Source organism: Podarcis liolepis, assembly GCF_965112155.1.
Source record: "Podarcis liolepis genome assembly, chromosome: 4".
NCBI classification, from domain to species: Eukaryota; Metazoa; Chordata; class Lepidosauria; order Squamata; family Lacertidae; genus Podarcis; species Podarcis liolepis.
In genome coordinates, this window is record NC_139558.1 from 82,204,263 (window position 1) to 82,218,497 (window position 14,235).

At 38.3% G+C, this 14,235-nt stretch overlaps 1 protein-coding gene across 5 annotated transcripts in view; it reads left to right on the plus strand.

Annotated features, from left to right (window-relative positions):
- The window catches only part of SACS (sacsin molecular chaperone), a 39,114-nt gene extending 25,221 nt beyond the window's left edge, over window positions 1–13,893 (plus strand). For 4 of the 5 annotated variants that reach the window (XM_083498821.1, XM_083498822.1, XM_083498823.1 and 1 more), the window contains one exon: window positions 308–13,893. In XM_083498821.1, the coding sequence (XP_083354947.1) occupies window positions 308–11,886 (11,579 nt within the window). In that variant the 3' untranslated portion in view covers window positions 11,887–13,893. Of the gene's footprint in view, window positions 1–34 lie in introns of all 5 variants that reach the window. The other variant, XM_083498825.1, reaches the window with a different exon arrangement.
- Window positions 13,894–14,235: the final 342 nt, after the last annotated feature.

Sequence of the window (14,235 nt, forward strand, 5' to 3'; positions counted from 1 at the left end):
GTGCTACAGGAAGGAATTTTTTTTTATTTTGTAGTAAAGGTGTGCCTCAAAAGGGCAAGTAACCTTTTTGATCAGAAGAAGTCATGGCTTGTTGTTAAAATACTTTGCACACTATCCCATGGCCCTTTGTGGATCATAGCAAGCCTTCAGCAAGGCCAAGTGTGACGGTTTCCTAGCAAGCAGAAGATCTATTAGAGAACAACTCTAAAATAACTGGTGCCCTTTTCTTTTTTACTGGCAATATATGGTTTTAACAAAAATCTTACTAAATGTCACTCAGTTTAACACCTTTTATTTTTTATTTCAGGAAGAGCATGCACTCAGCTGCAGCTCCTCAACCCTGAACGATTTGCACGGCTCATCAAGGAAGTTACAAATTCTTTATGGCCTGGTAAAGACATCGTGGTACAATGGTTTCCACTTTCTGAAGATAAAAAGCACCCATCTGTTTTGTGGCTTAAAATGGTATGGAAGAACCTGTATATACATTTCTCTGAAGATTTGTCAATGTTTGATGACATGCCACTTATCCCAAAAACAGTACTAGATGGGGATGAAGAAGTCATGGAACTTATTAGATTAAGGACTCCATCACCAATTATTCTAGAAGATGGATCTGAAACTCAGCTTCCAGAATTTTTACCCGACATCATTGAACAACTTGGTGGGATTGTGCTTAAGAAACTAGACTCATCTATACAACATCCACTTTTAAAAAAATATATACATGCCCCATTGCCAAGTGTAGTTTTGCAAATAGTGGAAAAACTTTCCATACAGAAATTGACCAATAAGGTTGCATCATTCCCTGTATCATACAAAAATGCTCTTAGAAACTTCCTTGCTAGTTTAACTGATACTACGGAAAAAGAAAAATTAATAATTAATGAGCTAATCATATTTAGGAGAATTAAACAATCACTTGATGAAGAAATTACTTTTACTGCATTGAAAGGCTGTAAGGTACTGCATCACACTGCCAAACTTCCACCTGATATAAAACTCTCTGTTTCACTAGTTGACAGCAGTGACGAAGCTACCATTCGTTTAGTAAACATACTAAAAGCAGACCAGCTAAAGAGCACAGATTGCATGAAGTTTATTTTAAAAGATATTCAGAGTGACTTTTATTGTAACGATGAAGCAACGAAAGTTATGCTATGGATTCTGGAAAATCTAACTTTCCTAAAAAATGAAAATGCAGAAGTGCTGGATTGGCTGACGCCACTAAAATTCATTCAAATTTCTGAAGGAAAAATGGTGTCAGCTAGTGAACTTTTTGATCCCGAAGTAGAAGTACTACAAAATATGTTCTATGGAGAGGAGGAACATTGCTTTCCCCCTAATGTTTTTAAAACATCTGCTGATACTCTTCATTCTTTGAGATTAATAGGCCTAAAAAGTGAAAGCAACTTGGAAGAGAAAGACATTTTGAGCGTAGCTCAAAAAATTGAAAGCTTGAAGGACTGTGCTAGTACAAATCAAGATGCACTTAGAAGGAAAGCCAGAACTTTGTTAACGATTTTGAACAAAAATTATCCATTACTTCATACACCTGAAACAAAAGCAATGTTGAAAAAAATCAAATGGATTCCAGCATGCAAGGAAAGACCTCCAAATTACCCAAGTTCCTTAATTTGGAAAGGTGATCATTGCAATTTGTGCTCGCCACCTGAAATGTGTGACTTATCTCAGGCCACCTTAGTAGGTTCCTCTGTTCCTCTTGTGGAAGGTGTCCGACCAAATGTTGAAAAAGCACTGGGGATCTCAATCAAACCTAACATAAAATCAGTGTTAAAACATTTCAAAGTAGTCGTAGACTGGCACAGTTCTAAAAAATTTAGTGATGAAGATTATTATCAATTTCAGCACATTTTGCTTGAGATTTATGGCTTCATGAATGATCACTTAGATGAAGGAAAAGAATCATTTAAAGCCTTGAAATTTCCCTGGGTCTGGACTGGTAAAACCTTTTGTTCGTTTTCTCAAGCAGTGATAAAGTCAGCACATGATCTTGATCTTCAGCCGTATCTACATAATGTGCCAAAAACAATGGCTAAATTCCACCAGTTGTTCAAATGCTGTGGGTCAATTGAGCAGCTGACACCAGACCATGTTTCCATGGTCATTCAGAAAATATACCTCAAAAGTGAACAATCTCTTACAGAAGAAGAGAGCAAGCAAAATCTTTCTATTATGTTGAATATTATAAGGTGGCTGTACAGCTGTCAAATTCCAGCTAGTTTAAATACACCTGTTCCTGTATATTGTAGCAAAAAACCTTACAGGCTTACAATGAAACCAATCCATGAATGCTGCTACTGTGATATCAAGGTTGAAGACTTAAATGATTTGCTAGATGATGCTGTTGAGCCAATAATTTTGGTTCATGAAGATATACCCATGAAAACTGCAGAATGGTTGAATGTGCCATGTCTTAGTACCAGGTTGATAAATCCAGAAAACATGGGATTTGAGCAGTCGGGTCAAAGGGAACCTCTCACTGTAAGAATTAAAAACATTTTGGAAGAATACCCTTCTGTATCCGATATCTTCAAAGAGCTGCTTCAAAATGCAGATGATGCTAATGCAACGGAGTGCAATTTTTTGATTGACATGAGGAGAAATAATGACATAAGAGAAAATCTTTTGGATCCAGGAATGGCAGCTTGTCATGGGCCAGCTCTCTGGTCTTTCAACAATTCTGAATTTTCTGACTCTGACTTTCTAAATATAACTCGATTGGGTGAGTCTCTTAAAAGAGCAGAAGTTGACAAAGTTGGAAAATTTGGCTTGGGGTTTAATTCTGTGTACCATATCACGGATATTCCGATCATCATGAGCAGAGAGTTTATGATTATGTTTGATCCCAACATCAATCATCTCAGTAAACATATAAGGGACAAGTCTAATCCTGGGATCAAGATTAATTGGAGTAAGCAACAGAAAAGACTTAGAAAGTTTCCTAATCAGTTCAAGCCATTTATTGGTGTGTTTGGTTGTCAGCTCCCGTTGACGGTGGAGGCTCCTTACAGTTACAAAGGGACACTTTTCAGGCTTTCTTTTAGAACACAACAGGAGGCTAAAGTGAGTGAAGTCAGCAGTACTTGCTACAATACTGCAGACATCTATTCTCTCGTGGATGAGTTTAGCATTTGTGGACATAGACTGATAATTTTTACTCAGTGTGTAAACTCCATGGTTTTGAAGTATTTGAAGTCCGAGGAAACCAACCCTGGTGTAGCTCAAGAGACTGTGACTATTAAAAAAAATCTGTGTTTGTCCAAAGCAATAACTTCCCCTGTTACAAGTGTTCTCAAGGAAGCTGCCAAACTCATGAAAACTTGCAACAGTAGCACAAAAAAGCTTCCTACCGAATCACCCAAGTCATCGTGCATATTACAGATAACAGTGGAAGAATTTCATCATGTGTTCAGGCGGATTGCTGACTTGCATTCTCCAGTTTTTAGAGGCCCAGAAGATGACACAGTTTCTTTCTTTGAAATGGCTAAATCTGGACAGACAAAAAGGCCTGCTGATGAACTGCCACAAAAAACAGTAGACTCTACAACATGGCTTATATGTTCTTGCATGGATACTGGGGAGGCCTTAAAATTCTCATTACAGGAAAGTGGAAGAAGGCTAGGACTTGTCCCATGTGGATCAGTTGGGGTTATGCTATCTGAAGCACAGGATCACAAATGGACTGTGAAACCCAATTGTAGCAACTTAGGAGAAGTGTTCTGCTATTTACCTCTTCGAATCAAAACAGGTCTGCCTGTTCACATTAATGGCTCTTTTGCTGTTACATCAAACAGAAAAGAGATATGGAAAACTGACACAAAAGGAAGGTGGAACACAGTATTTATGCGGCATGTTATAGTAAAAGCTTACTTAGAAGCTCTTGTGGTTCTACGCAACATGGTAGTTTGTGGGGAGCTAAATGACTACAATTACTATGCAGTATGGCCTGATCCTGACTTAGTGCATGATGATTTTTCGGTCATATGTCAGGGGTTTTATGAAGAAATAGCTCACACAAAAGGCAAAGAAGGGATCAGAGTGTTCTCTGATGGTTCATCTTGGGTGTCTATGAAGAATGTGAGATTCTTAGATGATTCACTCTTGAAACGTCCAGACATAGGACCTGCAGCTTTTAATATTTTTCTAAAGTACCTTAAAAAAACTGGCTCAAAAAATCTCTGTGCTGTAGACCTTCCATCTTGGGTCAAAGCAGGCTTTGAAGAAGCAGGGTGTAAACAGGTGTTACTAGATAATACTTTTTCAGAGAGGCAATTCTTTTCTGAAGTCTTTTTCCCAAATATCCAAGAGATTGAGGCAGAGCTTCGTGATCCTTTAATGCACTATGTTCTGAGTGAAAAGGTTAGCGAGTTCTCAGAAATTCTCTGTGTTACACCGTGTATTCCCTGTTCTTTGACTGAGCACCCTCTGGTGGAACCTTCAAGACTGATCCATCCTGAAGGTCGAGTTGCAAAGTTGTACGATAAAGAAGATGGAAGATTTCCCTATGGCACCAGTCAAGATTACCTTAATCCCGTGATTTTGGTCAAATTAGTTCAGCTAGGTATGGCTAAAGATGATATTTGTTGGGAAGACTTGGTTGAACGTGCCGAATCTGTAGCAGAAATCAACAAGGCTGATCATGCTTCAGCTTGTCTCAGAAGCAGTATTCTGTTAAGTCTCATAGATGAAAAAATTAAATGCAGAGATCCTAGAGCTAAAGAATTTGCTGCAAAGTTCCAAACAATACCATTTTTGCCATTTCTCACAAAACCAGCAGGCTTCTCTTTGCACTGGAAGGGTACTGATTTTGGCCCTGAGACAATGTTTTCAGCGATGGACCTTTTCACTGCTGATTATCAAGATATAGTTTGTCTGTTAAAACCAATCCTGAATGAAAATTCCCATTCCTTTAAAGGTTGTGGGAACATTTCTCTGGCAGTCAAAGATTTTTTAGGCTTGCTTAAGAAACCAACTGTTACTATGGTTATAAACCAGCTGAAAGAAGTTGCAAAGTCCTTTGATGGAATTACCTTGTACCAAGAAAACATCACCAATGCTTGCTATAAATATCTCCATGATGCCCTGCTACAAAATGGAGCAACAAAAGCAATCATAATTGAAGAGCTGAAAAACTGCAGTTTCATTCTTGTTGAAAATGGCTATGTTGACCCCACAAAGGTGTCTTTTCATCTTAACTTTGAGGCAGCGCCATATCTCCATCAACTGGCTAATAAATACAGAAACAGCTTTCGTGAGCTATTTGAAAGCGTAGGCGTGCGTCATGCTTTTACAGTAGAAGATTTTGCTCTGGTTCTTGAGTTAATCAATGAGGAAAGAGGAACTAAACCACTGACTGAAGAAAATTTCCAGCTTTCTAGGAGAATCATCAGTGAAGGAATATGGGGCCTCATTAGAGAAAAGAAGCAAGAATTTTGTGAAAAACAGTATGGTGAGATATTGTTACCAGATACTCACCTTGCCCTTCTACATGCTAATACTTTGTGTTACAATGACTGCCCTTGGATCAAAGTGAAAGATACAACTGTAAAGTACTGTCATGCCGACATCCCTAGAGAAGTAGCAGTAAAGCTTGGAGCAGTACCCAAGCGACATAAAGCCTTAGAAAGGTATGCATCAAACATTTGTTTTACTACCCTTGGGACTGAATTTGGGCAGAAAGAAAAACTGACAAGCAGAATTAAAAGTATTCTTAATGCATATCCATCAGAAAAAGAAATGCTGAAAGAGCTCCTTCAGAATGCAGATGATGCAAAAGCTACAGAAGTTTGCTTTGTGTTTGATCCTAGACAACATCCAGTTGATAGAATATTTGATGAAAAATGGTCTCCACTTCAAGGGCCTGCACTGTGTGTCTTCAACAATCAGCCTTTTACGGAAGATGACATTAGAGGAATTCAGAATCTTGGAAAAGGCACTAAAGAAGGCAATCCATGTAAAACTGGCCAGTATGGTATAGGCTTCAATTCCGTGTATCACATAACTGACTGTCCTTCTTTCATTTCTGGTAATGATATTCTTTGTATCTTTGATCCTCATGCCAGATATGCACCAGGTGCAACATCAATTAGTCCAGGACGCATGTTTAGGGACCTGGATGCTGATTTCAGAACACAGTTCTCAGATGTCTTGGATCTCTATTTAGGAGATCACTTTAAACTAGAAAACTGCACCATGTTTAGATTTCCACTTCGAAATACAGAGATGGCAAAAACATCTGAAATCTCCCCAGTGCCATGCTCAGACAGAATGGTGCAAAATCTTCTAGATAAGCTGCGTACAGATGGAGCAGAACTCTTGATGTTTTTGAACCACATGGAAAAAATTTCTATTTGTGAAATAGAGAAAACAACAGGAGCACTTAATGTGTTGTATTCTGTAACAGGAAAAGTAACTGATGGCGATAGACTGAAACGAAAGCAATTCCATGCTTCTGTAATTGACAGTGTCACTAAGAAGAAAGAGCTTAGCAAGATACCTGTGCAACAAATCACTTACACTATGGATACTGAAGACTCTGAAGGTAACCTCACAGCCTGGTTAATTTGCAACAGGTCAGGTTTTTCCAACATTGAAAAGGTATCCAAGAGTGTTGTATCAGCTCATAAGAATGAGGACATTACTCTCTTCCCCCGAGGGGGAGTTGCTGCATGTATTACTCACAACTACAAAAAACCTCATAGGGCATTTTGTTTCTTACCCCTGTCCTTAGAAACTGGGTTACCATTTCATGTGAATGGACACTTTGCCCTGGATTCTGCCAGGCGAAATCTGTGGCGTGATGATAACGGAGTTGGAGTACGAAGTGACTGGAATAATAGTTTAATGACAGCCTTGATTGCACCGGCCTATGTAGAACTTTTGATTCAGCTGAAGAAACGTTACTTTCAAGGTACCGATCCAACAGTGTCTGTGCTACACAACACATCTATGCATACAGTGAAAGACACTTTGAAAAAGTTTCTGTCCTTCTTCCCCGTTAACAGACTTGACCTGCAGCCTGATTGGTATTGCTTAGTGAAAGCAGTTTACAGCTGCATTCATGAGGAATCCAAACGTCTCCTACCTGTTGTGCGAGCTCCAAATGTCGATGGCTCTGATTTGCATTCTGCAATTATCATTACATGGGTTAATATGTCTACCTCAAACAAAGCTAGGCCATTCTTTGACAATTTGTTACAAGATGAGTTGCAACACCTCAAAAATGTAGAGTACAACATTACAACACGCAAAACAGTAGCAGAAAATGTGTATAGACTCAAACATCTCCTCTTAGAAATTGGCTTCAACTTGATCTATAGCTGTGATGAAACTGCAAATCTTTATCACTGTCTTGTGGATGCAGATATTCCAGTGAGCTATGTGACTTCAGCTGATGTCCGATCATTTTTGATGACATTTTCCTCTCCGGATTCTAATTGCCACATTGGAAAGCTGCCTTGTCGACTTCAGCAGACAAATTTAAAGCTTTTCCACAGTTTAAAACTTCTTGTTGACTACTGTTTTAAAGACACAGAAGAAAATGAAATCCTCATTGAAGGATTACCTCTGCTCATTACACTTGATAGTGTACTGCAAATTTTTGATTCAAAGCGTCCAAAATTCTTAACTACCTATCATGAACTGATTCCGTCTCGTAAAGATCTGTTTATGAACACACTGTACTTGCGCTACAGCAATATTTTACTGAAATGCAATGTAGCGAAAGTCTTTGATATTACCAGCTTTGCTGATTTGTTGCCTTCTGTCTTGCCAAGAGAATACAAAACCAGAGGTTGTGTGAGATGGAAGGAGAATTTTGCAAGTGAATCATGGCTGAAGAACACGTGGCATTTTATTGGTGAATCTGTAAATGTGAAAGATGACCAGGAAGATGCAAAACCAACATTTGATGCTGTTGTTGATACTTTGAAGGACTGGGCATTGCTTCCAGGTACAAAATTTACTGTATCCTCTAATCAGCTTGTTGTACCAGATTGCGATGTCCTGCTTCCGCTCAGTCTTATGCATATAGCTCTGTTCCCAAATTCTCAGACTGATAAAGTTTTTCATGCTTTGATGAAAACTGGTTGTATTCAACTTGCTTTGAACAAAATTTGCTCCAAGGACAATGCTCTAGTGCCCCTTTTGTCAGGACACACAGCAAATATAGACAACCCTTCAAGCATTTTAAAAGCCATACATTACATGGTTCAGACATCAACATTTAAGACTGAAAAATTAGCCGAGAATGATTTTGAGGCCCTCCTGATGTACTTCAACTGCAACCTAAGTCATTTGACATCTGAGGACGACATTAAAATTTTGAGGTCCCTTCCGTGCTACAAATCTATCAGTGGACGATACATCAGCATTTCAAAATGTGGAGCATGTTATGTACTCACAAGAACTATCCCCTCTGTTGAAGTGGATAGATGGACACAGTCATCTTCAGCTGCCTTTCTGGAAGAGAAAATCCATTTAAAAGACCTGTACACTGTACTTGGGTGTGTTCCAGTAGATGACCTTGAAGTTTATTTGAAGCATCTTTTACCAAAGATTGAAAGTCTGTCTTATGACGCAAAACTGGAACATCTGATTTACTTAAAGAACAGGCTCTCTAGCATTGAAGAATCTTTAGAAATAAAGGAACAGCTGTTTGAGAAGCTAGAGAGCTTTTTGATAATTCACGATGCGTGCAATAGATTAAAACCTGCAAAGCATTTTTATGATAGGACCGTAAGAGTTTTTGAAGTTATGCTTCCCGAAAAGCTGTTTATACCCCAAGACTTCTTTAAGAAACTGGAGCAGCTCACAAAACCAAAAAACCGTGCTGCATTCCTTGCATCATGGGTAGCATTTCTCCGAAATATGGGACTAAAATACGTCATTTCCCAGCAGCAGTTACTGCAGTTTGCTAAAGAGATCAGTATGAGAGCCAACACTGAAAACTGGACTAAGGATACACTGCAGAATACAGTGGATGTCCTCCTTCATCACATATTTCAAGAAAGAACTGATTTGCTATCTGGAAACTTCCTTAAAGAATTGTCTTTAATAACATTCTTGTGTCCAGAACGTGCTCCGGCAGAAATTGTAAGATTCCATCCACAGTATCAAGAGGTTAATGGAACACTCCCTCTTATAAAGTTCAGTGGAGCCCAAGTAAACCCAAAATTCAAACAGAGTGACGTTTTGCAGCTCCTTTGGACTTCGTGTCCTATCCTTCCAGAAAAAGCTACGCCTTTAAGTATCAAAGAACAAGAAGGAAACAGTCTTGGTCCACAGGAACAACTTGAGCAGGTTTTGACAATGCTTAATGTGAACTTGGATCCACCTCTAGACAAAGTTATAAATAACTGCAGAAATATATGTAATATAACAACTTTGGATGAAGATATGGTAAAAACAAGGGTTAAAGTCCTAAGGAGCATCTATGAATTTCTTAGTACAGACAAAAGAGAATTCCGGTTTCAGCTTCGAGGGGTTGCTTTTGTAATGGTTGAAGAAGGTTGGAAGCTGTTGAAGCCTGAGGAAGTCGTAATAAATCTTGAGTATGAATCTGACTTCAAACCTTACTTGTACAAACTTCCATTAGAACTTGGCACCTTCCACCAACTATTTAAACACTTAGGCACTGAAGATGTTATTTCAACAAAGCAGTATGTTGAGGTTCTGAGTCGCATATTCAAGAACTCTGAAGGAAAACAGCTTGATCCTAATGAAATGCGTACTGTTAAACGAGTTGTCTCTGGCCTGTTTAAAAGCCTTCAAAATGATTCTGTTAAGGTTAGAAATGAGCTTGAAAATGTGCGAGATCTGGCTCTTTATCTTCCAAGCCAAGATGGTAGATTGGTAAAATCAAGCATCTTAGTTTTTGATGATGCACCACATTACAAAAGTAGAATACAAGGAAACATTGGTGTTCAAATGCTTGTTGATCTTAGCCAGTGTTACTTAGGAAAAGACCATGGTTTTCACACCAAACTGATAATGCTGTTTCCCCAGAAGCTGCGACCCCGTCTCCTCAGCAGTATCCTTGAGGAGCAGTTGGATGAAGAGTCACCCAAAATTTGTCAGTTTGGAGCACTTTGTTCTCTCCAAGGCAGGCTCCAGTTACTGCTGTCTTCTGAACAGTTCATCACGGGACTAATTAGAATTATGAAACACGAAAATGACAATGCATTCTTAGCCAATGAAGAGAAAGCCATAAAACTTTGCAAAACCTTGAGAGAAGGCTTGAAAGTTTCTTGTTTTGAGAAGTTGCAAACAACACTGAGAGTGAAAGGTTTTGCTCCTATTCCTCACAGCAGAAGTGAAACATTCGCCTTTTTAAAGAGATATGGAAATGCAGTAATATTGCTCTATATACAGCACTCAGATAGCAAAGACATCAATTTCCTTCTAGCATTAGCAATGACCCTGAAATCTGCAACTGATAATCTGATTTCTGATACATCCTATTTAATTGCTATGTTGGGTTGCAATGATATTTATAGAATTAGTGAGAAGCTTGACAGTTTAGGTGTGAAGTATGACTCTTCAGAACCATCAAAGCTTGAACTACCTATGCCTGGCACTCCTATACCAACTGAAATCCACTATACTCTTCTTATGGATCCAATGAATGTTTTCTATCCTGGTGAATACGTTGGCTATCTTGTCGATGCTGAAGGTGGTGATATCTATGGGTCGTACCATCCCACCTATACATATGCTATCATTGTGCAAGAAGTAGAAAGGGAAGATGATGAAAATTCCAGTTTCCTGGGCAAGATTTATCAGATTGACATTGGATACAGCGAGTACAAGATAGTGAGCTCTCTTGATTTGTACAAGTTCTCAAGGCCTGATGAAAGTTCTCAGAGCAGGGGCAGTGCACCATCTACTCCAACAAGTCCCACAGAATTTCTACCGCATGGGCCAAGAACAATTCCTCCTCATTTTCCCGGAAGAGAGAGTCACAAATCCTCCTCCTCCTCCTCCTCCTCTTCATCTAAACATCATTCTCCCAAAAAGGCCAAAGCAAATTCTTTATCAGATATTTTGAGGGAAGTTACATCTGTGATGGAACAAGCTTGGAAGCTTCCAGAATCTGAAAGGAAAAAGATCATAAGAAGGCTGTATCTTAAGTGGCATCCAGACAAAAATGCAGAGAACCTTGATATTGCCAATGAAGTTTTCAAGCATTTACAAAATGAGATCAACAGATTAGAAAAGCAGGCTTTTATTGACCAAAATGCAGATAGGGCATCCAGAAGAACATTTTCATCATCAGCTTCTCGATTTCAATCAGACAAATTTTCATTTCAAAGGTTTTATACTTCATGGAACCAGGAAGCAACGAGTCACAAATCTGAAAGACAACAGTCTAAAGAAAAATGTCCATCTTCTACAGGTCCTTCATATTCCCAGCGGTTTTTTATGCCACCTACATTCAAGTCAGTTGGAAATCCCGTTGAGGCTCGTAGGTGGTTACGGCAAGCTAGAGCAAACTTTTCAGCAGCAAGAAATGACCTTCATAAAAATGCCAATGAATGGGTTTGCTTTAAATGTTACCTGTCTACCAAGCTTGCTTTGATTGCTGCCGATTATGCCGTAAGGGGCAAGTCTGATAAAGATGTGAAACCCACTGCACTGGCACAAAAGATTGAGGAATATAGCCAACAGCTTGAAGGCCTTACAAACGATGTCCACACACTGGAAGCATATGGAGTCGATAGCTTAAAAACTCGCTATCCAGACCTCCTTCCTTTTCCGCAGATTCCAAATGACAGGTTCACTTCTGAAGTTGCTATGAGAGTGATGGAGTGTACAGCATGCATTATAATAAAACTTGAAAATTTTATACAGCAAAAGGTATGAGGTTAAAGACATGGTGGTTTCATATAGACATGCCATGTTTCCAGCCAGTTTTCTCCAAGCTATTGTTTTTGGGTGGCATGCTACTGTTTGATGTGTCATGCAGCCAACCATACAGCTTTGTGTGACGGGTTGGAGTCATCCTCTCACACAGTGGGGGTGGGGGGAGGAAATCACGGTCACAGATGCGGTAAGATCTGAATTCACTTTTGCTAGCAAAAGCTACATACTAATGTGATGGAATAAAATGTGACTTATGCAGTTACTGTACTTTGGAAGCTATGCAGTTCCTAGCAGCTTATAAATAAAATGCATATATTTCTTTGGCAATGAGGGCCAAATTAGATGTTCCATGGCAAACCTGGATTTGGGAAACTCGACTATCACTGAACATGCTTTGCTGCAAAAGCAGCCAGAGAATGGCATGATTTACAGTAGAAAAGTGTTTGATGGGAGAGGAGTTTTTAATCCTTCCTTGGCCCAATACTTGTTTCTTGTGACCTCCCATTTTCTCCTATAACAAAGCAAATGAGCGCCTGGGACCTGACTGGGGAACATGAGGGCATGTTGCAAAGGGAAAGTGATAGGCAGAAGGATTAATTGGCTCCTTGCTCTCGGACATTTCTCCATTGTAAACTGTGCTTTCCCACTGCTGCTTTGCAACAGTTTGATGACATCCCTGGATCTGGTAGTGAACATCTTGTTCAGCCCAAGGTACACAGGATTTAAATGTTACATAATCTTGTTTTAAGCAACAGCTTCTTATTAGCAAAACTGTAGAACATGTATTTAAAGATTTGCAGGGAGACTGAGCTGTAAAATATAGTTATGTACACAGTACAACGGTAAAATTCACAGGGCTGAACTGCACTTTATGTAACCAAAGCCTAGGACTATGTCGGTAAAATCTGTTTGTATGTGCAGAGATATATATGTATGTATCCCCAGATTGCATCCATTCAGTTTTATGGTATGAGGTGGTGTCATTTTTCAGTGTACTAATATAAGACTGAGTATGTTACTCTCTTTTATGAAATTGAAATGTTTGGAGAAAAGTCACTTTGAAGCATTCTGTATTCATTTGTTTGCTATGGACATTCATTTCACTCACAGTTATACGATCTGCAGGATCTGATTTATAGATTTGCTGCAGTTTTACATCAAACATTACATCAGAGGTTGCCAAGGGACCTTTGACACAGCACAGTATTTTATTCCTTAATGTTTGATGACTTAAACGCAAGACTTATTTTCTTATAACCTACTTTGTGTTTTTGACATTGTTACATCTTTTGTTGAATGAGAATTGCATGTGCATTACCTAGTAAAATACTTGATTTTCTTTAGGGTTTTTGAAACGGAAACTGCACACCAAAACTTTTTTTTTAAGTAGTCTTACTTCAGCTTTTTGTTTTGTCTATATATTTTTCTCATGAGCCATCCCTGGAAATAGTATAATGTCATAAAATATTTTGGTATACAGTGGGATAATTTTTTATTACATATTAAATGGTGCTGCAATGTTACGCTTTTTGATTTTGTCTCACACTGTGGCACATGAGATGTCTGATTTTTAGTTCATAATTTTTCTTTTATAAATTGTAATACTTTTGATAATGCCATGTAAATTATTCAGTATTTGTAAAGAAAATCATGACAACATGTAAAATAAAGCTGCTGTGGATAGTATTTATGTTCCATTATTACCTAACTGTCACAATTATTTACTTGGTTAGTACACTGAAACTATAATTTTATGTAAAGAATGTAAAATAAAATAGGGGTATGATGAGGTTAGATAAATTACAACCAAAATTATTGCAATACAGAAGGACAAAATAGTTGACAGAAGCTCTTCAAGAAAATGTGTAAATAATAAAAGGGCTTTCAGTGTAGAAAATATCTCAAGAAAATGTAGGCTTTGAACCTTCTGGTTGCAAAGCCGTATGATTATTTCTGTTGTTAAGTGCCATAAAATGATTTTAATAATAAACTTGAAGATTCTTCAAATTGGTGTGTTGAATATTTATGTATATTTATTTGAGACTTCTTTCACCAGGACCTTTAGCAGAGGGGGAGAACTCACTTTGGTGAATCTTTCCCATCCCTGATGCTCTTTTTGTGATGATAAAACGTGTATGCATTGATTTACTACCCCAATTGCTTTTGGCGAACCATTGCAGATTTACCTTTTCACGCAGAGGCTATTTCATTCTAATGCCATCATGATCTCAAACTAACTAGTCCAGTATATTCATATTTTTCTGCCCACATCTTTTTTAAAAAAACAAAAACAAATAATTTCATCATAGGATGTTCATAGTAAATTTACTTTGTGTTTTTTTAATATAA